Here is a 23,317-nt window from a genome sequence, read left to right on the forward strand (position 1 = left end):
TTATTGAAGGCAACAGAAAATTGCATTAGACTCGTCAGTAAAAGCAAAAAAAGGAGGAGACCAATGTGGTACTCAGCAGAAGTGGCCCAAATCATTAAAAATAAAAAGCTAGCATTTTGTAATTATAAAAAAACCCAGAGCAATGAAGATAAGGAAATCTACAAGATTAGGCAGAGAGAGGCCAAGCAAGTTATAAGAACTTCTAAAGCGCAGGCAGAAGAAAAACTAGCTCAGTCTATAAAAAAAGGGGATAAGACATTCTTCAGATATATAAATGAAAAAAGGAAATTAAAACAAGGAATAACTAAATTAAAAACAAAGGACGGAAGGTATGTATAAGAGAATAAAGGGCTAGCCGACTGCCTTAATGAATACTTCTGTTCAGTTTTTACAAAAGAAAAAGGAGAAGGACCTCCACTAGAAAGAATGACTATTAAATCGTTTGATGCATGTATCTTTACAGAGGAAGATGTTCTAAGTTTGCTGTCTAAGGTGAAGACAGATAAGTCACAGGGGCCTGATGAGATACACCCAAAATTATTAAAAGAGCTTAGTGGTGAGCTGGCAAAACCGTTAACAGATTTATTTAACCAATCATTAGTAACAGGAGTCGTCCCGGAAGATTGGAAATTGGCAAATGTCGTGCCCATTCACAAGAAAGGTAGTAGGGAGGAATCGAGCAACTATAAACCAGTGAGTCTGACATCAATAGTAGGCAAATTAATGGAAACCCTATTAAAGGATAGGATTGTGGAACATCTAAAATCCCATGGATTGCAAGATGAAAAACAACATGGGTTTACTTCAGGGAGATCATGTCAAACAAATCTTATAGATTTTTTTGACTGGGTGAATAAAATAATAGACGGTGGAGGTGCAGTAGACATCGCATATCTAGATTTTAGTAAGGCTTTTGACACTGTCCCACATAGAAGACTTATCAATAAACTGCAGTCATTGAGCATGGACTCCCATATTGTTGAGTGGATTAGGCAGTGGCTGAGTGACAGACAACAGAGGGTTGTAGTCAATGGAGAACATTCAAAACAAGGTAATGTTACCAGTGGGGTTCCACAGGGATCTGTACTGGGACCGATTTTGTTTAATATCTTCATAAGTGATATTGCAAAAGGCCTCGCTGGTAAGGTTTGTCTTTTTGCTGATGACACAAAGATATGTAACAGGGTTGATGTTCCTGGAGGGAAACGCCAAATGGAAAAGGATTTAGGAAAACTAGAAGAATGGTCAGAACTCTGGAAACTGAAATTTAATGTGGATAAGTGCAAGATAATGCACCTGGGGCGTAAAAACCCAAGGGCAGAATATAGAATATTTGACACAGTCCTGACCTCAGTATCTGAGGAAAGGGATTTAGGAGTAATTATTTCAGAAGACTTAAAGGTGGGAAGACAATGTAATAGAGCAGCACGAAATGCCAGCAGAATGCTTGGATGTATAGGGAGAGGTATAAGCAGTAGAAAGAGTGAAGTGCTTATGCCGCTGTACAGAACACTGGTGAGACCTCACTTGGAGTATTGTGCGCAGTACTGGAGGCCATATCTCCAGAAGGATATAGATACTCTAGAGAGAGTTCAGAGAAGAGCTACTAAACTAGTACATGGATTGCAGGATAAAACTTACCAGGAAAGGTTAAAGGACCTTAATATGTATAGCTTGGAAGAAAGAAGAGACAGAGGGGATATGATAGAAACTTTTAAATACATAAAGGGAATCAACTCGGTAAAGGAAGAGAGCATATTTAAAAGAAGAAAAACTACCACAAGAGGACACAGTTTTAAATTAGAGGGGCAAAGGTTTAAAAGTAATATAAGGAAGTATTACTTTACTGAGAGAGTAGTGGATGCATGGAATAGCCTTCCTGCAGAAGTGGTAGCTGCAAATACAGTGAAGGGGTTTAAGCATGCATGGGATAGGCATAAGGCCATCCTTCATATAAGATAGGGCCGGGGGCTATCCATAGTATTCAGTATATTGGGCAGACTAGATGGGCCAAATGGTTCTTATCTGCCGACACATTCTATGTTTCTATGTTTCTATAGTTCTCTTGGTCGTGTTGGGAGGAGTGGTCTCAGAGATGCATGCGGTTTTGGAACATGCATACGCGTGACCAGAACTGGGAAGGGAAATTATGGTAGGTGACTTGAAGTGTAGGTGCTTACTGAACAGTTTATCTAGGAAGGGATGGAGCTCATACTTAGAGTGTCGGCAATATCTCCCTCGGTGCTCTGATACGCTATACCTATATTAGTGGTGTGGTACCCATCTCATCGCTGGATGGGGGGTGGGTGTTAGGGATAGGGGCAGTTTATTCTATACTAATATGTAATACAGTTGCAAGGGTAGTTTTCTGTATCATTTGATTGCATTAATCAAAAGTTGGACGTGATTTATGAAAAGGTCTCGATAACACTCTGAATGTCCAATGGGATTGTATGTACCTACTTCTTTATCCTCTGATGGGGTCTTTTTTTTATTTCTGTATATTGAAAAATTGTTAATAAAAACTATCCGATAAAAAAAAAAAAAAAAGAAGACAGAGGATATCCCCTTGTCATGCTTATAGTCCTTGGTATAAATAGATCATGGGAGAGATCCCTGTTTTGGCCTTAGATAAATTTATACATGGTTATTAGATCTCCCCTCAGTCGTCTTTTTTCTAAACTGAATAACCCTAATTTTGATAATGTTTCTGGGTACTGTAGTCCACCCATTCCAGTTATTACTTTCGTGGCCCAACTCTGAACCCGCTTTTCACTGAGATACTCCAGGATAGAAGTCAAGTGACCTTCACTATCCAGTGTACACTGATGCGGCATGACGTTTGGTCTGCCAATCATATGACTTTCTCCCCTTTTAGCCCCCTTAGATAAAGCGTGTTCAAATGCTTGCGAATTTGTGTGCAGGAGTGCACAGCCGCCTGCTGCACTGCTATCAATGTTCCTCAAGTGATTCTATCTCAGGCACTTATATATCTATAATATAGATATAATATAGATATATTTATAGCAGTGCAGCAACGGCCTTCTCCATGCTGAAACACGCTGTCTAAAGGGGCAGGTCTTCTGTAAGGTGGAAAAAAATTCCGCCTGCTGACTGTGCACTGCGTCCCAGCTCCAAATAGCAAACACTTACCTAAATTGCTTTTAAAATTTACAGACCTATAGTTTCCAAGCTCACTTTTTGAATATTGGCACCACATTTGCTATACACCAGACCTGTGGAACAGACCCTATTATTATAGAACCCTTAAATATTAGAAATAAGGGTGTGTCAATTACATTATTTAAGTAACTCAGGATGAGGAGGTGTATGCCATCTGGACCAGGTGATTTTTCTATAGACAAGACTATTACTTACCACATTTGCTGAGATGTCCAAGAGCTTTTTTATATCTTTTCAGGTGCTTGTCAATAGTATATCGCTGATAATTACTTTCCATTTTCTTTAGTGTGTTGAGGAATGGAAGATATTCCTTTGGGTCCTGTGACAAAAAAAAGGGAACACTAAGACTCATTGCCATTACAGCGGTTGATTTTTTTTCGATTCCTCACCATCCAGCAGTACCTATGAAGGAAGCTGTACTTTACTGTTCCCTTCAGTGACGTGTGCCCAAACAGCAGGAGACCAAATACTGACGTGCTGCTTAGGGACATGTCACCACTGAGGCCAGTCATTGGTTGCAATGGCGCACGTGACAGATGGGGACCAGAAGTCCACTGAATAAAGGGTGGGATTCACGGATCTGGAGTGAGGCATTTTTTGTACATATTGGGGGAGATTCATCAAAACTGGTGTAAATTAGAACTGGTTTAGTTGCCCATAGCAACCAATCAGATTCCATCTTTCATTTTTCAGTGCTCCTTTAGAAAATAAAAGGTGGAATCTGATTGGGTGCCATGGGCAACTAAGCCAGATTTCCTTTACACCAGTTTTGATAGATCTCCCCCAGTGTGTCTTACCACTAGCATTTTCTTTATGGAGTTTTTCCCTTATAGAGGAGGTGCTGGCAAAATACATGAAAAAATGCCAAAAGCTTCAGCATGCTGATTTTAGAAAAGAAGCAACAACAAAAAATGGCACTTAATGAACAAAAATGCTTGTTTGTGGTACATTTCATATTTCCAATTTACCCTCAGCTAACACCAGGAGCTTCATTTTTACCACAAAAACACAAGGGTGTAAAAAAATTTAACCAAAAACGTGTTAAAAGGGGTTAGTAAAAAAAAGTCAGACATTATCTTGTGTATGACATTCGCTTTCTAACAAAGCTAGAACCAGCCCTGTACCTCAAATGGAACCAGAGATCTCCCCATTCATTGCTCTGCTAGATTTACTTCTAGCTGGCAGCTAAAAGGAGCCTTGTCTATTCGGCTGCAGTTGAAAAATGGAACTGAACATGTGCGTCCACCTTAGTAAGGATGACAGCAAAATTAGAAAAAGAACAAACAGCAGGCGGTGCTATACAGATAAATTTCTGTGAGTAACTCACTGGCTATACTAAACTTTTAATTACATGCAATAATAAAAAGCATGGTTTAAAAACTATAGAACATTTTTCATGGGACACCCCCATTAAGCTGGTTTTCGCGAGGACAAGAATCTGTCAGTTTGAGTTAGGCCTGAGCTGGTTTTCCTATTAGCAGGGTAGCCTTACCATACAGCATGTAACCCCTACAATAAAGCAAGTATACCAGAAATCACTTTATGCAAGTATCACTGTATATTTCTGCTTCAAATTTTGTTCAAAGTTTCCTCCAAAAGTGGAGTTTTCCTTTAGACTTGACAATGCATCAATTGCCTGAATCTACAAATCATTACCTTTAACCATTAATAACCAAACAATCATTTCACCTTTTGTGATTTTTCGGCAACCATAACAACCAAATCAAAGTCATATGTGCCAAGAGAATGATCATAGAGCTCATTGACATCCACAAGGAACAGCAGGTACTTCAAGGCTTCCTCTGCACTCACGGCATCTGGACACGGTGGGCTCTCTGCAAAACGAATAAGGGTGTACCAGTGATTAGTTTGCTATGCAGCAGCTTGGAACCAGCTCTAAATATAGTAAGATTAATTAAGCATATTTAAATCTTCAGTTCTAAATAGGTAAGCTCACCAGGTGTGCCTTCTCCAGGGCTCAACCTGCTTCCTACCAAAAAAGCATCAAAATTATTCACCAAGGATATACAGAAATTGGCTGGCTCACGGTAAAACATTTATTAAAAAAAAAAAAAGCGCATAATTCTCTCACTCTATTATAAATAATAATCTAATTAATAAAAAAATTCATTAACACACATAACATATATAAAATAAGGTTCTATAAAGTGCATAAAAACAATCAATCAGTCTTGGTCCCATTTAATATCACATGCAGAGCTCTCGCATGTGTTGTTGCAAATGACGGCTTTACTGGCTACAAATAGTCTATTTAATAATGCACTCTTATACTGGGTGGTTCTTTGTGGATTTTGTTGCAATTGACTAAGTTCAAACCGTTGCGTTACTGCTATGTTGCTGCGTTCCTGATACTGAATATCCCAGTAGTAGATATTGTGGTTCATGTCTTAATAATATGCTTGCATGTCCTCAGTGCCTTTTTTTATGGGCTTTACCATAATCAGTTAGCATGCCATAAATCAGTATTTCTGCGTTCCCAATGATAAATATCGCAATGGTTAATATTATGACTTACGTTCGAACAGTCTGCTCATCTGTCACAGTAGTTAGTAATGCAGCTTATACTTTGACAGTCTTCTTGTAAGCTGTAGATACTTATTATGATATTGAGGGTAGATGTCTCTTACCCAGACTGCTTGGGTTTGCTGCAATGATGGCATCTGTGTTACTTTACCAGTCAAGATATTTCAGCGCGTGCGCTGTGTGCTCTTCCAGACACCGGACCTCCGGAGGTATTGTCCAAGAATACACTTGCGTTGATCGACAGGAATGAGATTAGAGGTGCATTAAAGTTATAATGATACAGTATTGCCGTCTAGCCAGACTCGTTTTGGAACCCAGTGTTCCTTCCTTAGTGGCAGAAAATGATTAGGATTGGGACCTTCCCTTTTTTTATATAATTAGATTAAGTTGCCTCAAAAATCTGGACTGGACCTCAAGACGGTTTGTGTCAGTTCTCATGTTGCAATTTTGCTATTACTATCGCTGCTGAATCACAGCCGGTATCATTGTTCTTATGCTCTCATAAAGTATGATGATTATATCTATTCTGATTTATACTATACAATACATCAGCCTTAATTATAAAATAAACTGAGAAATATAAAAGTACCAAAAATATAAGGGCTTGAAATGGTAGCCTGACAGCCACACTCTGATTCCTACATGTAAAACATATCTACAGATGGAGATAAGTTAAAACGTAACAAATTATTGATACTTCTGATGATATACCTTCCTCAATATTCAATTGCTGCAGAAAATGATCTGCTCATATCAAATTTCTCTATAGAAGTCTTTAAAAGGATGGAGGGGAGGATGCAGGGCAAGTTGATGCACTGGTATACAGCCTGGCATAGACATGCTGTGCATGCTGTCCTACCATCCCCATATGCTGATATTATATAAATCCAAAGACTTCCAACTCAGAGTTTGAACTATGTCGCAATAGAGACCGAAATCCCCCCTCCAATCTCTTGACCGATTGTGTAGCCATAAACTTCAGCCCCACTGGATCACTGCCATGATACATTTTAAATTGGTACAATAAATGTTTTTCGTTTCCTTTTTTTATATTGTTAATGTGCTCAGCAATTCTAGTTTTCAAAGGTCTTCCTGTACGACCTATATATTGCCTAGAACATGGGCATTCAATAATATAAGTTACTGCCATTGCATTACATGTTAAAATCTTTTATTTCCAACTTGAATTCATTAACTGTAGATCTAACTTCTTTTGTTTTTCTTCTGAAATTTCATAATTTTAGAATTAGAACATACTCTACATCTACAGGTGAAACTCGAAAAATTTGAATATCATGCAAAGTTCATTTATATCAGTAATGCAACTTAAAAGGTGAAACTAATATGAGATAAGCGCCTATAAAAAGGAGTTGGCGCCATTTTGGAGGAGGCACGCTATGGGTAATTGATTCTGCCTTGTAATCTATAGCACTGTTCGTAATAGCACTTGCACTTTATATTTTTGTACTTGATGTTGGAGCAGTATGAATTAGTACCATTGTGCCCCCCCCTCTGGTGATGTCGCCTTTTTCCCTGCACTTGCTTTTATTGCTATTTATTCTAATTTGTTAAATAAAATACAATATTGATTCCATGCGGTCTGGTAGTTCTTTTATAGGCGCTTTTATTTGATTTTGTACCATAGGCACGTGTGTGACTGACTATATATGGTAGTTTATTTTTTGCGGTATTGTGCCTTTGCTTATTGGTATTAATATACGAGATAGACTCATTACATGCAAAGCGAGATATTTCAAGCCTTTTATTTGTTATAATTTGGATGATTATGGCTTATAGCTTATAAAACCCCAAAGTCACAATCTCAGGGGGTATGGATTAATTGGCTCACTAGAGTGTGATACTTTGAGCCTAGAATATTGAACCTTTTCACAATATTCTAATTTTAAGTTGCATTAATGCAATAAATGAACTTTTGCGCGATAGAATTTTTTGGAGTTTTACCTGTATGAAACCCACTCAGTCGCTCAAGGTGTACAAATAGCCTTAAGTGGTTTTCTTCAAATAGTTGGGGCTACCTGAAGTGCCAGATTTGGGGCCTTTGTGAATACAACTGGAGGTTGGTCAGGTAATATAGTACCAAATAATTTATGTTCTTTCAGCAGATGCCAATGTTTTTTTATTTACTTTTTTTATATTTTTGTATTCTGTATTGAATGGTGCAATTATTTTAGATGTTTCTGTTGTATTATTTTCTATGTGTGTTTTTTCTTGGAAAAAGGTTGTTTTGTCCATGTGTCTGACTTTATTTAAGGACTCTTGTAATACTATGAGATATTCTTGATCTATAAACTGTAGTTTTGTCTGTTGCACTTCTAATTCAAATGGCATCTTAGTGCAATTCTTTTTAGCCGTCTAAATTGGCTCCTTGGCACTCCAAGTAGCCATCTTGGTAGATGACAACTATTATGTAGTATTAAGCTATTTTTGGATACTTCTTTGTGAAACGTACTACAGATGAACGAATTCCCAAACTGGATCTTCAAAACCAAAAATTCTACCTCTTTTCCAATTATCTGTGGTAGAAATGTGAGGTTCAGGTCGTTGTGATTTACTTCCTCTATAAATTCTCTAAGTTCAGAATATGACTTGTCCCAAATTAACAAAACATCGTCGATATAGCTACGCCAGGGCATCAGGCCAGTCCCCATTCTTGGAGTGATGTGTTCTTGTTCCCACGCTGCCATAAACAGGTTTGCATAACTGGGGGCGAACCAGGTGCCCATGGCGGTCCCAATCAACTGTAAATAACTGGAATCAAAAGAAAAATAATTGTGGGACAACACAAAATAAATTCCATCATAACTTTGATGCACATCTAATCTCTTTCCTGTCGATCAACGCAAGTGTATTCTTGAACAATACGTCCGGAGGTCCGTCGTCAGGAAGAGCGCACACGCTGAAATATCTTGGCTGGCAAAGTAACACAGATGCCATCATTGCAGCGAAACCCAAGCAGCCCGGGTAAGAGACATCTACCTGCAATATCATAATAAGTATCTACAGCTTACAAGTAGACTATTAAAGTATAGCTGCATCACTAACTATTGTGAAATATGAGCAGACTGTTCCCTGATCTGAACGTAAGTAACAATATTAACCATTGCAATATTTATCTTTGGAAATGCAGCAATATTGAGATATGGCATGCTAACTGATTATGGTAAAGCCCATAAAAAAGGCACTGACAACATGCAAGCATATTATTAAGACATGAACCGCAATATCTACTACTGGGATATTCAATATCAGGAACGCAGCAACATAGCAGTACCACTGCAGTAACGCAACGGTTTGAACTTAAAATAAATTGCAACAAAATCAACAAAGAACCACACAGTATAAGAGTGCATTATTAAATAGACAATTTGTAGCCAGTAAAGCCGTCATTTGCAACAACACATGCGAGAGCTCTGCATGTGATATTAAATGGGACCAAGACTGATTGTTTTTATGCACTTTATAGAACCTTATTTTATATGTTATGTATGTTAGACATTTTTTTATTAATTAGATTATTATTTATAATAGAGTGAGAGAATTATGCGCTTTTTATAATAAATATGATATTTTACCGTGAGCCAGACAATTTCTGTATACATATTTAAATCTTGGTTATCTATTCTCTCTAGACAATAAAGATATTTTCTGAAATATATATACTACAGAATATATGGTACATGGATACAACGAGGTTGCAATATCTTGTATATCAGCTAGATGGCGATGTACTGTATGTATCTAGACAAAATAATTCCTTTGTTTGTTTTCGTGGCTAAGAGCTACCTTGATTACTTCCAGATTCAGTGTTCTGGAGGCATATACAGTCAGGTCCATAAATATTGGGACATCGACACAATTCTAACATTTTTGGCTCTATACACCACCCCAATAGATTTGAAATAAAACAAACAAGATGTGCTTTAACTGCAGACTGTCAGCTTTAATTTGAGAGTATTTACATCCAAATCAGGTGAACGGTGTAGGAATTACAACAGTTTGCATATGTGCCTCCCACTTGTTAAGGAACCAAAAATAATGGGACAGAATAATCATCATAAATCAAACTTTCACTTTTTAATACTTGGTTGCAAATCCTTTGCAGTCAATTACAGCCTGAAGTCTGGAACGCAAAGACATCACCAGACGCTGGGTTTCATCCCTGGAGATGCTCTGCCAGGCCTCTACTGCAACTGTCTTCAGTTCCTGCTTGTTCTTGGGGCATTTTCCTTTCAGTTTTGTCTTCAGCAAGTGAAATGCATGCTCAATCGGATTCAGGTCAGATGATTGACTTGGCCATTGCATAACATTCCACTTCTTTCCCTTAAAAAACTCTTTGGTTGCTTTTGCAGTATGCTTTGGGTCATTGTCCATCTGCACTGTGAAGCGCCGTCCAATGAGTTCTGAAGCATTTGGCTGAATATGAGCAGATAATATTGCCCGAAAACCTTCAGAATTCATCCTGCTGCTTTTGTCAGCAGTCACATCACCAATAAATACAAGAGAACCAGTTCCATTGGCAGCCATACATGCCCACACCATGACACTACCACCACCATGCTTCACTGATGAGGTGGCATGCTTAGGATCATGAGCAGTTCCTTTCCTTCTCCATACTCTTCCCTTCTCATCACTCTGGTACAAGTTGATCTTTGTCTCATCTGTCCATAGGATGTTGTTCCAGAACTGTGAAGGCTTTTTTAGATGTCGTTTGGCAAACTCTAATCTGGCCTTCCTGTTTTTGAGGCTCACAAATGGTTTACATCTTGTGGTGTACCAGTTAAAGCACATCTTGTTCATTTCATTTCAAATCCATTGTGGTGGTGTATAGAGCCCAAAATTTTAGAATTGTGTTGATGTCCCAATATTATGGACCTGACTGTAGGTCCCTGTTATCATACAGGTCACAATCCTATGGTGTAAGGTTAACACCCAGGCCATGCTCTTTAACCCTTGTACCGGTACGTCATGTGTTGTTCCAATCACCGGCGGGCGGTGATCGGAACAAGGTGCCTGCTCATTGAGCAGGCACCTCGGCTAAATGCGCGGGGGGGGGTCCCGTCATCATCCCCCCCGCGTCGGCGATCGCCGCAAACCGCAAGTCAATTCAGACCTGCGGGTTGCGGCTTTTACCTTATGCGGCGGCGGTGATCGGAGGTGCCATCGGGTCCCCATGGGGCTGTGGGGGGGACCCGATGGCATGGAAGGCAGCGCGATGCCTTCCTGAGGCATCTGCGCTGCCTTCCGGTGAAGAGCCTGTGAGATCCAGCCCCCTGGATCTCACAGGTCCCAGAAGCTGTATGAGTAATGCACACAGTATTACTCATACAGCCAATGCATTCCAATACAGAAGTATTGGAATGCATTGTAAAGGAATATACCCCCAAAAGTTCAAGTCCCAAACTGGGACAAAAAATAAAGTGAAAAAAAAAGTTGAAAAAAGAAAGTTTTCCCCAAAAAATATTAAAAGTTTCAAGTAAAAATAAACAAAAATGTAATTTTCCCCAAATAAAGTTTTAAAAAATTGGTAAAAAAAAATAGGGGGGGAAAGTAAACATATTAGGTATCGCCGCGTTCGTATAGATCGGCTCTATAAAAATATCACATGACCTAACCTCTCAGATGAACACCGTAAAAAATAAAAAATAAAAACTGTGCTAAATAAACCATTTTTTGTCACTTTACATCACAAAAAGTGTAATAGTAAGCGATCAAAAAGTCAAATGCACCCCAAAATAGTGCCAGTCATCTCATCCCGCAAAAAATTAGACCCTACCTAAGGTAATCGCCCAAAAACTGAAAAAAACTATGGCTCTCAGAATATGGAGACACTAAAACATGATTTTTTTTTGTTTAAAAAATTATATTATTATTGTGTAAAACTTACATAAATAAAAAAAAAAAAGTATACATATTAGGTATCGCCGCATCCGTGACAACCTGGTCTATAAAAATATCACATGATCTAACCTGTCAGATGAATGTTGTAAATAACAAAAATAAAAACGGTGCCAAAACAGCTATTTCTTGTTATCTTGCTTCACAAAAAGTGTAATATAGAGCAACCAAAAATCATGTACCCTAAACTAGTACCAACAATACTGCAACCCTATCCCGTAGTTTCTAAAATGGGGCCACTTTTTTGGAGTTTCTACTCTAGGGGTGCATCTGGGGGCTTCAAATGGGACATGGTGTCAAAAAAACCAGTCCAGCAAAATCTGCCTTCCAAAAACCGTATGGCATTCCTTTCCTTCTGCGCCCTGCCGTGTGCCCGTACAGCTGTTTACGACCACATATCGGGTGTTTCTGTAAACTACAGAATCAGGGCCATAAATATTGAGTTTGGTTTGGCTGTTATAACCCTTGCTTTGTTACTGGGAAAAATGGATTAACCACCTCCGGACCGCTGTACGCACAGACGCGTCCTGGAGGTGGTTGTTTCATTCCGAGTGGACGCGCCGGCGCGTCCTCTCGCGAGACGCGAGATTTCGGTCACAGCCGGCCCGCGCATGCGCATCGCGGGCCGGCAAATGTTCGAGGAGAATTGCATCAGCAACCTGCCAGCCAATGATAGTCGCTGGCAGGTTGCTGATTTTTAAAAAATCGAATCACAAGCCATATAACAGATCATATTAGTAAATATGATCTGTTATATGGCTTGTCTGCTCCTGTGCTGGTCCTTTTCGTCGGTTGGATCCAGCACAGGAGCAGACTGAACTGTGAGTACACCAAACACTACACCTTAGCCCCAGATCACCCCCCTGCACCCCAATTAACCCTTTGATCACCCCTTTGATCGCCCCTGTCAATCACTAGTGAAAGGAAAAAAAGTGATCAGTGTAAACTGTCACTTTTTTTTTTCACTGGTATTGACTGTTAGGTTTTAGGGATAGTTTAGGCCCCTTGGTTAGGTAGTTAGCGTCAGTTAGCGCCCACCCCACCGCACCGCAGTCACTTTTATTCGCTGATTAGCGTATCGCTAATCAGCATTTGTACTTTTATAGTATCTGTAAGTGATCAAAACTGATCACGGTCAGATCTATAATAGTATTAGTGTCACTTTAGTTCGCCCTCCACCCAAAACGCAGTGTTTGCCCGATCAGGCCTGATCAGTCGCCCACACGTGCGTTCACCCACGCCCGCCCCACCGCAGTGACAAAAAATTATTATTTTTTGATCACTGCACATTCACTTTACACGCACTGCGGCGATAAAAAAAATCAGTTTTGATATTTTTTATCAACCGCAGCGGCCTCCGGTACTTCGCTAGCCTCCCCTTTGTAAGACAGGTTTGCTTTTTTTCTTGGGTAGTCTCAGGGAATACCCCTAAATTTAGTAGTCCAAAATGTCAAACAGGGGGTATTCTTCTGAAGAGGCCTACAGGATTCTGACCCAGTCGGATGAGGAGTGGGAACCCTCATCTGACGAATCTAGCGGGTCAGAATATGAACCTGTGGAAAGCAGTGGCTCTCTGACCCAAAGTTCGGACGAGGAGGTGGAGGTCCCTGGCAGCACCAGGCGTACCCGGCCCCGTGTCGCTAGACCACAGGTTAAGCAGGATCCGCTTCAAGAGCAGCAGAGTGGGGCTGTCGCTGCCGGATCACGTGGTGAGGCATACACCAGCAGCGCAGCCCTTCCTGGACCTAGTACCAGCACTGCCGTACAACCTGGTGAAGTAGCGAGCACCAGAAGGGCAGTTGAAGCTGGTACGGTGGCACGTGCAGTAGTTACCCCGTCGCAGCCACCGCGCAGACAGGCCCGTAGAGCCCCTAGAATCCCTGAGGTGCTGGCAAACCCTGATTGGCAGTCACCAACTTCAGCCGCACCTGTAGTTCCCCCTTTCACCGCCCAGTCTGGAGTTCGGGTTGAGACGGCTCAAATCGGTTCGGCCCTGGGATTTTTTTGAGCTGTTCTTGACTGCGGAGCTCTTGGACTTAGTCGTGGCAGAGACAAACCGGTATGCCACACAATTTATAACCGCAAACCCGGAAAGCTATTATGCCCAGCCTTTCCGGTGGAAACCAGTCCAAGTTTCCGAACTTAAAATTTTTCTGGGCCTTCTCCTCAACATGGGCCTGACAAAAAAGAATGAATTGCGGTCATATTGGTCCACGAACCCAATTCATCACATGCCCATGTTCTCTGCTGCTATGTCCAGGACACGATTTGAGACCATTCTGCGTTTTCTGCATTTTAGCGACAACACCACCTCCCGTCCCAGAGGCCACCCAGCTTTTGACCGGCTCCACAAAATTCGGCCCCTCATAGACCATTTCAACCAGAAATTTGCAGATTTGTATACCCCTGAGCAAAACATCTGCGTAGACGAGTCCCTAATACATTTTACCGGGCGCCTTGGCTTCAAACAATACATCCCAAGCAAGCGTGCCCGGTATGGGGTCAAATTGTATAAGCTCTGTGAAAGGGCCACAGGCTATACCCACAAATTTTGGATCTATGAGGGAAAAGATCAGACCCTGGAGCCGGTCGGTTGCCCTGACTACCTGGGGAGCAGTGGGAAGACAGTCTGGGACTTGGTGTCACCCTTATTCGGCAAGGGGTACCATCTTTATGTGGACAATTTTTACACAAGTGTGGCCCTCTTTAGGCATTTGTTTCTAGAACGGATTTGCGCCTGTGGCACCGCGCGAACTAGTCGCGTGGGCTTCCCCCAACGGCTTGTAACCACCCGTCTTGCAAGGGGGGAGAGGGCTGCCTTGTGTAACGAAGAACTGCTCGCGGTGAAATGGAGAGACAAGCGTGACGTTTACATGCTCTCCTCCATTCACGCAGACACGACAATCCAAATTGAAAGGGCAACCCGTGTCATTGAAAAGCCCCTCTCAGTCCACGACTATAATGCGCTCATGGGAGGGGTGGACTTCAATGACCAGATGTTGGCTCCCTATTTAGTTTCCCGCAGAACCAGACGCTGGTATAAGAAGGTGTCTGTATATTTAATTCAATTGGCGCTGTATAATAGTTTTGTTCTCTACAGTAAGGCTGGGAGAACAGGATCCTTCCTCAAATTCCAGGAAGAGATCATCGCGAACCTCCTTTACCCAGGAGGTTCCGTGGCCCCATCCACCAGTGTAGTTAGCCGTCTACACGAGCGACATTTCCCCAGTGTCGTTGCTGGTACCTCAACCCAACCGCCACCCCGAAAAAAATGTCGTGTCTGTAGCAGGAGTGGAATAAGGCGTGACACCCGCTATTTCTGTCCTGACTGCCCTGACCACCCTGCCCTATGCTTAGGTGAGTGTTTCCGGAAGTACCACACACAGGTACACCTAGCATAGGGATTGCATCTCACAGGACAGGCACACAGGGCTATTAGGGCCCTTTTACTCACAGCTGCTGCAAACCTCTCCTTTCACCTGGGATAAAGTGCATAACGTACTTCGCCACATCTTTGGGCGATTTGCGCTTTGCACATTGTCCCATGGGGAAGGAGAGGTTTGTTCTATAAAGGTAAAAAAAAGAAACAAAAAAAAAAATACCGGTAAGTAAAAAAGTTTAAAAAGTTTAAAAAAAGTTAATATGTTCTGTTCTAAAGTTAATAAAGTTATTGCGTTGCGGCCTGGTTTTTTCTTTTTTGTTTTGTTTTTTTTACCTTTCAGGTGGACCAACCGATCGACTAGCTGCAGCACTGATGTGCATTCTGACAGAAGCATTGCGCTGCTGTCAGATTACACGTAAGTCGGTGTATGCGGCGCTGCAAGACGAGATTTCTCCTCTGCAGTAAAAGATACGTTTGCCGAGGCATATGAGCTGAGGAGGTGGCGGTGTTCATATACTTTGGCAAACACTTTGTATATATAAAAAAAAAAATCCCGGCAATGATTTATTCATCCACATCGATTGATGTGAATGGAGAAATCGGGTTTGCCAGGGCATACGAGCTAAGTGGGTATGGATGTTGGGCGGAGCTCCTATGTCCTGGCAGACGCCTTTCCCCTCCTTTTTCTTTTTTTGGCAGAGATTTTTTCATCCACATTGATCGATGCGAATGAAGAAATCTGTGCCGTTCATTTTTTTCTTTCAGCCCAGAGGCTGAACGGAAAAAAAAAATCTCATTACCTGTATGCTCAATATAAGGAGAATAGCAGAAACTCCTAATGCTGGGCATACATGTAATGATTGCGGAGACCCTCAAATGCCAGGGCAGTACAAACACCCCACAAATAACACCATTTTGGAAAGAAGACACCCCAAGGTATTCGCTGAGGGGCATATTGAGTCCATGAAAGATTGAAATTTTTGTCCCAAGTTAGCGGAAAGGGAGACTTTGTGAGAACAAAATCAAAAAAATCAATTTCTGCTAACTTGTGCCCAAAAAAATTTTTTTCTATGAACTCGCCATGCCCCTCATTGAATACCTTGGGGTGTCTTCTTTCCAAAATGGGGTCACATGTGGGGTATTTATATTGCACTGGCATTTTAGGGGCCCCAAAGTGTGAGGAGAAGTCTGGTATCCAAATGTCTAAAAATGCCCTCCTCAAAGGAATTTGGGCACCTTTGCCCACCTAGGCTGCAAAAAAGTGTCACACATCTGGTATCTCTGTATTCAGGAGAAGTTGAGGAATGTGTTTTGGGGTGTCTTTTTACATATACCCATGCTGGGTGAGATAAATATCTTGGTCAAATGCCAACTTTGTATAAAAAAATGGGAAAAGTTGTCTTTTGCCAAGATATTTCTCTCACCCAGCATGGGTATATGTAAAATGACACCACAAAACACATTCCCCACCTTCTCCTGAGTACGGAGATACCAGATGTGTGACACTTTTTTGCAGCCTAGGTGGGCAAAGGGGGCCACATTCCAAAGAGCACCTTTCGGATTTCACAGGTCATTTACCTACTTACCACACATTAGGGCCCCTGGAAAATGCCAGGGCAGTATAACTACCCCACAAGTGACCCCACTTTGGAAAGAAGACACCCCAAGGTATTCCGTGAGGGGCATGGCAAGTTCCTAGAATTTTTTATTTTTTGTCACAAGTTAGTGGAAAATGATGATTTTTTTATTTTTTTTCATACAAAGTCTCATATTCCACTAACTTGTGACAAAAAATAAAAACTTCCATGAACTCACTATGCCCATCAGCGAATACCTTGGGGTCTCTTCTTTCCAAAATGGGGTCACTTGTGGGGTAGTTATACTGCCCTGGCATTCTAGGGGCCCAAATGTGTGGTAAGGAGTTTGAAATCAAATTCTGTAAAAAATGACCTGTGAAATCCGAAAGGTGCTCTTTGGAATATGGGCCCCTTTGCCCACCTAGGCTGCAAAAAAGTGTCACACATCTGGTATCCTCGTACTCAGGAGAAGGTGGGGAATGTGTTTTGGGGTGTCATTTTACATATACCCATGCTGGGTGAGAGAAATATCTTGGCAAAAGACAACTTCTCCCATTTTTTTATACAAAGTTGGCATTTGACCAAGATATTTCTCTCACCCAGCATGGGTATATGTAAAAAGACACCCCAAAACACATTCCCCACCTTCTCCTGAGTACGGAGATACAAGATGTGTGACACTTTTTTGCAGCCTAGGTGGGCAAAGGGGCCCATATTCCAAAGAGCACCTTTCGGATTTCACTGGTCATTTTTTACAGAATTTGATTTCAAACTCCTTACCACACATTTGGGCCCCTAGAATGCCAGGGCAGTATAACTACCCCACAAGTGACCCCATTTTGGAAAGAAGACACCCCAAGGTATTCGCTGATGGGCATAGTGAGTTCATGGAAGTTTTTATTTTTTGTCAAAAGTTAGTGGAATATGAGACTTTGTAAGAAAAAAAATCATCATTTTCCGCTAACTTGTGACAAAAAATAAAAAGTTCTATGAACTCACTATGCCCATCAGCGAATACCTTAGGGTGTCTACTTTCCGAAATGGGGTCATTTGTGGGGTGTTTGTACTGTCTGGGCATTGTAGAACCTCAGGAAACATGACAGGTGCTCAGAAAGTCAGAGCTGCTTCAAAAAGCGGAAATTCACATTTTTGTACCATAGTTTGTAAACGCTATAACTTTTACCCAAACCATTTTTTTTTTACCCAAACATTTTTTTTTTATCAAAGACATGTAGAACAATAAATTTAGAGCAAAATTTATATTTGGATGTCGTTTTTTTTGCAAAATTTTACAACTGAAAGTGAAAAATGTCATTTTTTTGCAAAAAAATCGTTACATTTCGATTAATAACAAAAAAAGTAAAAATTTTAGCAGCAATCAAATACCACCAAATGAAAGCTCTATTAGTGAGAAGAAAAGGAGGTAAAATTCATTTAGGTGGTAAGTTGCATGACCGAGCAATAAACGGTGAAAGTAGTGTAGGTCAGAAGTGTAAAAAGTGGCCTGGTCTTTCAGGGTGTTTAAGCACTGGGGGCTGAGGTGGTTAAAATTGATAATTTGCCCAAAAAAAATGTATTCTGAAATTTCATCTCCATTTGCCAATAAGTCTTGTGGAACACCTAAAGGGTTAACGACATTTGTAAAATCAGTTTTGAATACCTTGAGGGGTGTAGTTTCTTAGATGGGGTCACTTTTATGGAGTTTCTACTCTAGGGGTTCATCAGGGGGCTTCAAAAAAACAGTCCAGCAAAACCTACCTTCCAAAAACCGTATGGCATTCCTTTCCTTCTGCGCCCTGCCGTGTGCCTGTACAGCGGTTTACGACCACATATGGGGTGTTTCTGTAAACTACAGAATCAGGGCCATAAATATTGAGTTTGGTTTGGCTGTTAACCCTTGCTTTGTAACCGTAAAAAAATTATTAAAATGGAAAATCTGCCAAAAAAGTAACATTTTGAAATTGTATCTCTATTTTCCATTAATTTTTGTGGAACACCTAACAGGTTAGCAAAGTTTGTAAAATCTGTTTTGAATACCTTGAGGGGTGTAGTTTATAGAATGGGGTCATTTTTGGGTGGTTTCTATTATGTAAGCCTCGCAAAGTGACTTCAGACCTGAACTGGTCCCTAAAAATTGGGTTTTTGAAAATTTCAGAAAAATTTCAAGATTTGCTTCTAAACTTCTGAGGCTACTTTCACACTTGCGTTAGGAGCGGATCCGTCTGGTGTCTGTACAGACGGATCCGCTCCTATAATGCAAACGCTTGTATCCGTTCAGAACGGATCCGTCTGCATAACTTTTTTTTTCAGATCTGATTTTTCACTTCGTGAAAACTCAGATCCGACAGTATATTCTAACACAGAGGCGTTCCCATGGTGATGGGGACGCTTCAAGTTAGAATATACTAAAAGATCTGTGTACATGGCAGACACCCCCCCCCTCCCTCCCTCCCCTGTATTTAACTCATTGGTGGCCAGTGCGGCCGGCCCCTTCTCCCCCCCTGTTTTTAACTCATTGGTGGCCAGCAATGCGCCGCACAGACCTTTCACTTACCAGTAAGAGGAGCGCCCAGCCTGTCACAGACATCGCAGGTAAGTATAATGCTTCTAAAATTGCTAAGTAACCATGGCAGCCAGGAATGCAGTAGCGTCCTGGTTGCCATGGTTACCGATCGGAGTCCAAGCGATTAAACTGGGACTCCGATCGGAACTCTCCGCTGCCACCAATGATGGGGGGGTCGGTCATTTTAATTAGGGCGGGAAAGGGGGGGTCGGCAGCAGGTGGCAGTCATGTACACAGTTCTTTTAGTATACAGGGAGTGCAGAATTATTAGGCAAATGAGTATTTTGACCACATCATCCTCTTTATGCATGTTGTCTTACTCCAAGCTGTATAGGCTCGAAAGCCTACTACCAATTAAGCATATTAGGTGATGTGCATCTCTGTAATGAGAAGGGGTGTGGTCTAATGACATCAACACCCTATATTAGGTGTGCATAATTATTAGGCAACTTCCTTTCCTTTGGCAAAATGGGTCAAAAGAAGGACTTGACAGGGTCAGAAAAGTCAAAAATAGTGAGATATCTTGCAGAGGGATGCAGCACTCTTAAAATTGCAAAGCTTCTGAAGCGTGATCATCGAACAATCAAGCTTTTCATTCAAAATAGTCAACAGGGTCGCAAGAAGCGTGTGGAAAAACCAAGGCGCAAAATAACTGCCCATGAACTGAGAAAAGTCAAGCGTGCAGCTGCCAAGATGCCACTTGCCACCAGTTTGGCCATATTTCAGAGCTGCAACATCACTGGAGTGCCCAAAAGCACAAGGTGTGCAATACTCAGAGACATGGCCAAGGTAAGAAAGGCTGAAAGACGACCACCACTGAACAAGACACACAAGCTGAAACGTCAAGACTGGGCCAAGAAATATCTCAAGACTGATTTTTCTAAGGTTTTATGGACTGATGAAATGAGAGTGAGTCTTGATGGGCCAGATGGATGGGCCCGTGGCTGGATTGGTAAAGGGCAGAGAGCTCCAGTCCGACTCAGACGCCAGCAAGGTGGAGGTGGAGTACTGGTTTGGGCTGGTATCATCAAAGATGAGCTTGTGGGGCCTTTTCGGGTTGAGGATGGAGTCAAGCTCAACTCCCAGTCCTACTGCCAGTTTCTGGAAGACACCTTCTTCAAGCAGTGGTACAGGAAGAAGTCTGCATCCTTCAAGAAAAACATGATTTTCATGCAGGACAATGCTCCATCACACGCGTCCAAGTACTCCACAGCGTGGCTGGCAAGAAAGGGTATAAAAGAAGAAAATCTAATGACATGGCCTCCTTGTTCACCTGATCTGAACCCCATTGAGAACCTGTGGTCCATCATCAAATGTGAGATTTACAAGGAGGGAAAACAGTACACCTCTCTGAACAGTGTCTGGGAGGCTGTGGTTGCTGCTGCACGCAATGTTGATGTGAACAGATCAAAACACTGACAGAATCCTTGGATGGCAGGCTTTTGAGTGTCCTTGCAAAGAAAGGTGGCTATATTGGTCACCGATTTGTTTTTGTTTTGTTTTTGAATGTCAGAAATGTATATTTGTGAATGTTGAGATGTTATATTGGTTTCACTGGTAAAAATAAATAATTGAAATGGGTATATATTTGTTTTTTGTTAAGTTGCCTAATAATTATGCACAGTAATAGTCACCTGCACACACAGATATCCCACTAAAATAGCTAAAACTAAAAACAAACTAAAAACTACTTCCAAAAATATTCAGCTTTGATATTAATGAGTTTTTTGGGTTCATTGAGAACATGGTTGTTGTTCAATAATAAAATTAATCCTCAAAAATACAACTTGCCTAATAATTCTGCACTCCCTGTATTCTAACTTGAAGCGTCCCCATCACCATGGGAACGCCTGTGTTAGAATATACTGTCGGATCTGAGTTTCACGATCTAACTCAAATCCGATGGTATATTCTAACATAGAGGCGTTCCCATGGTGATGGGGACGCTTCAAGTTAAAATATACCATCGGATTGGAGAAAACTCCGATCTGATGGTATATTAATAGGGACTCCTGACTTTACATTGAAAGTCAATGGGGGATGGATCCGTTTGCAATTGCACCATATTGTGTCAACGTCACACGGATCAGTCCCCATTGACTTGCATTGTAAGTCTGGACGGATCCGTTTGGCTCCGCACGGCCAGGCGGACACCCGAACGCTGCAAGCTGCGTTCGGGTGTCCGCCTGCTGAGCGGAACGGAGGCCAAACGGTGCCAAACTGATGCATTCTGATGCGTTCAGGGCCGCTTGTGAGAGCCTTCAAACGGAACCCCGAACGCAAGTGTGAAAGTAGCCTAAGCCTTGTAACATCCCCAAAAAATAAAATATCATTCCAAAAGTGATCTAAACATTAAGTAGACATATGGGGAATGTAAAGTAACTATTTTTGGAGGTATTACTATGTATTATAGAAGTAGAGAAATTGAAACTTAGAAAATAGCAATTTTTTTTGTAAATTTGGTATTTTTTTTATAAATAAAAATGATTTTTTTTTTTACTTCATTTTACCAGTGTCATGAAGTACAATATATGACGAAAAAACAATCTCAGAATGGCCTGGATAAGTCAAAGCGTTTTAAAGTTATCAGCACTTAAAGTGACACTGGTCAGATTTGCAAAAAATGGCCTGGTCTTTAAGGTGAAATAGGGCTGAGTCCTTAAGGGGTTAATTAAAGGAATCTTCTGATCATTTTGGTCAGAAGAGGAAGTCTCAAATACCACCATGAGTCATGTCTTCTCATTTAAGGAACATTTTTTTTCCCCTAGAGAGAATTTTTATTTGGAGCAATGCAGACAGAATGGTCAGATCCTTTGTTTAGGGATCACACAAAAATCCTGCCATGACACTAGTTATAATCATTAATCAGACGGTGGACACTGCTAAGAGGTGAAAGGTGCATAGTACCAAGAGTACCATCCATATATTTGCAACACTAAATATTTTTATATCGAACAGTACCTGTTTTACATCTACACTCACCTAAAGAATTATTAGGAACACCATACTAATACGGTGTTGGACCCCCTTTTGCCTTTAGAACTGCCTTAATTCTACGTGGCATTGATTCAACAAGGTGCTGATAGCATTCTTTAGAAATGTTGGCCCATATTGATAGGATAGCATCTTGCAGTTGATGGAGATTTGAGGGATGCACATCCAGGGCACGAAGCTCCCGTTCCACCACATCCCAAAGATGCTCTATTGGGTTGAGATCTGGTGACTGTGGGGCGCCATTTTAGTACAGTGAGCTCATTGTCATGTTCAAGAAACCAATTTAAAATGATTCGAGCTTTGTGACATGGTGCATTATCCTGCTGGAAGTAGCCATCAGAGGATGGATACATGTTCTCATTCTGTTTACGCCAAATTCGGACTCTACCATTTGAATGTCTCAACAGAAATCGAGACTCATCAGACCAGGCAACATTTTTCCAGTCTTCAACAGTCCAATTTTGGTGAGCTCGTGCAAATTGTAGCCTCTTTTTCCTATTTGCAGTGGAGATGAGTGGTACCCAGTGGGGTCTTCTGCTGTTGTAGCCCATCCACCTCAAGGTTGTGCGTGTTGTGGCTTCACAAATGCTTTGCTGCATACCTCGGTTGTAACTAATGGTTATTTCAGTCAACGTTGCTCTTCTATCAGCTTGAATCAGTCGGCCCATTCTCCTCTGACCTCTAGCATCCACAAGGCATTTTTGCCCACAGGACTGCCGCATACTGGATGTTTTTCCCTTTTCACACCATTCTTTGTAAACCCTAGAAATGGTTGTGCGTGAAAATCCCAGTAACTGAGCAGATTGTGAAATACTCAGACCAGCCCGTCTGGCACCAACAACCATGCCACGCTCAAAATTGCTTAAATCACCTTTCTTTCCCATTTTGACATTCAGTTTGGAGTTCAGGAGATTGTCTTGACCAGGACCACACCCCTAAATGCATTGAAGCAACTGCCATGTGATTGGTTGACTAGATAATTGCATTAATGAGAAATAGAACAGGTGTTCCTAATAATTCTTTAGGGGAGTGTATATGTTGAATATAACTGTACCCAATATTGACAGGCACTGCAATATCGTATAAATTGTGTTGATTGCTTTTCTAGTAATAATACTGAAAATTGATCTGTTGCAGATAGATCATTGAATGTAAGCC

At 41.2% G+C, this 23,317-nt stretch overlaps 1 protein-coding gene across 3 annotated transcripts in view; it reads right to left on the reverse strand.

Moving 5' to 3' along the window:
* Positions 1–23,317, reverse strand: part of ELP1 (elongator acetyltransferase complex subunit 1) — a 119,135-nt gene that overhangs the window by 35,124 nt on the left and 60,694 nt on the right. For all 3 annotated transcript variants that reach the window (XM_040417844.1, XM_040417843.1, XM_040417845.1), the window contains 2 exons: positions 4,873–5,018; positions 3,379–3,502 (listed from right to left, as the gene is read on the reverse strand). In XM_040417844.1, coding sequence (XP_040273778.1) covers positions 3,379–3,502; positions 4,873–5,018 — 270 coding nt within the window. The remainder of the gene's footprint in view (positions 1–3,378; positions 3,503–4,872; positions 5,019–23,317) is intronic.

This window comes from Bufo bufo, chromosome 2, assembly GCF_905171765.1.
Source record: "Bufo bufo chromosome 2, aBufBuf1.1, whole genome shotgun sequence".
Classification (NCBI taxonomy): domain Eukaryota; kingdom Metazoa; phylum Chordata; class Amphibia; order Anura; family Bufonidae; genus Bufo; species Bufo bufo.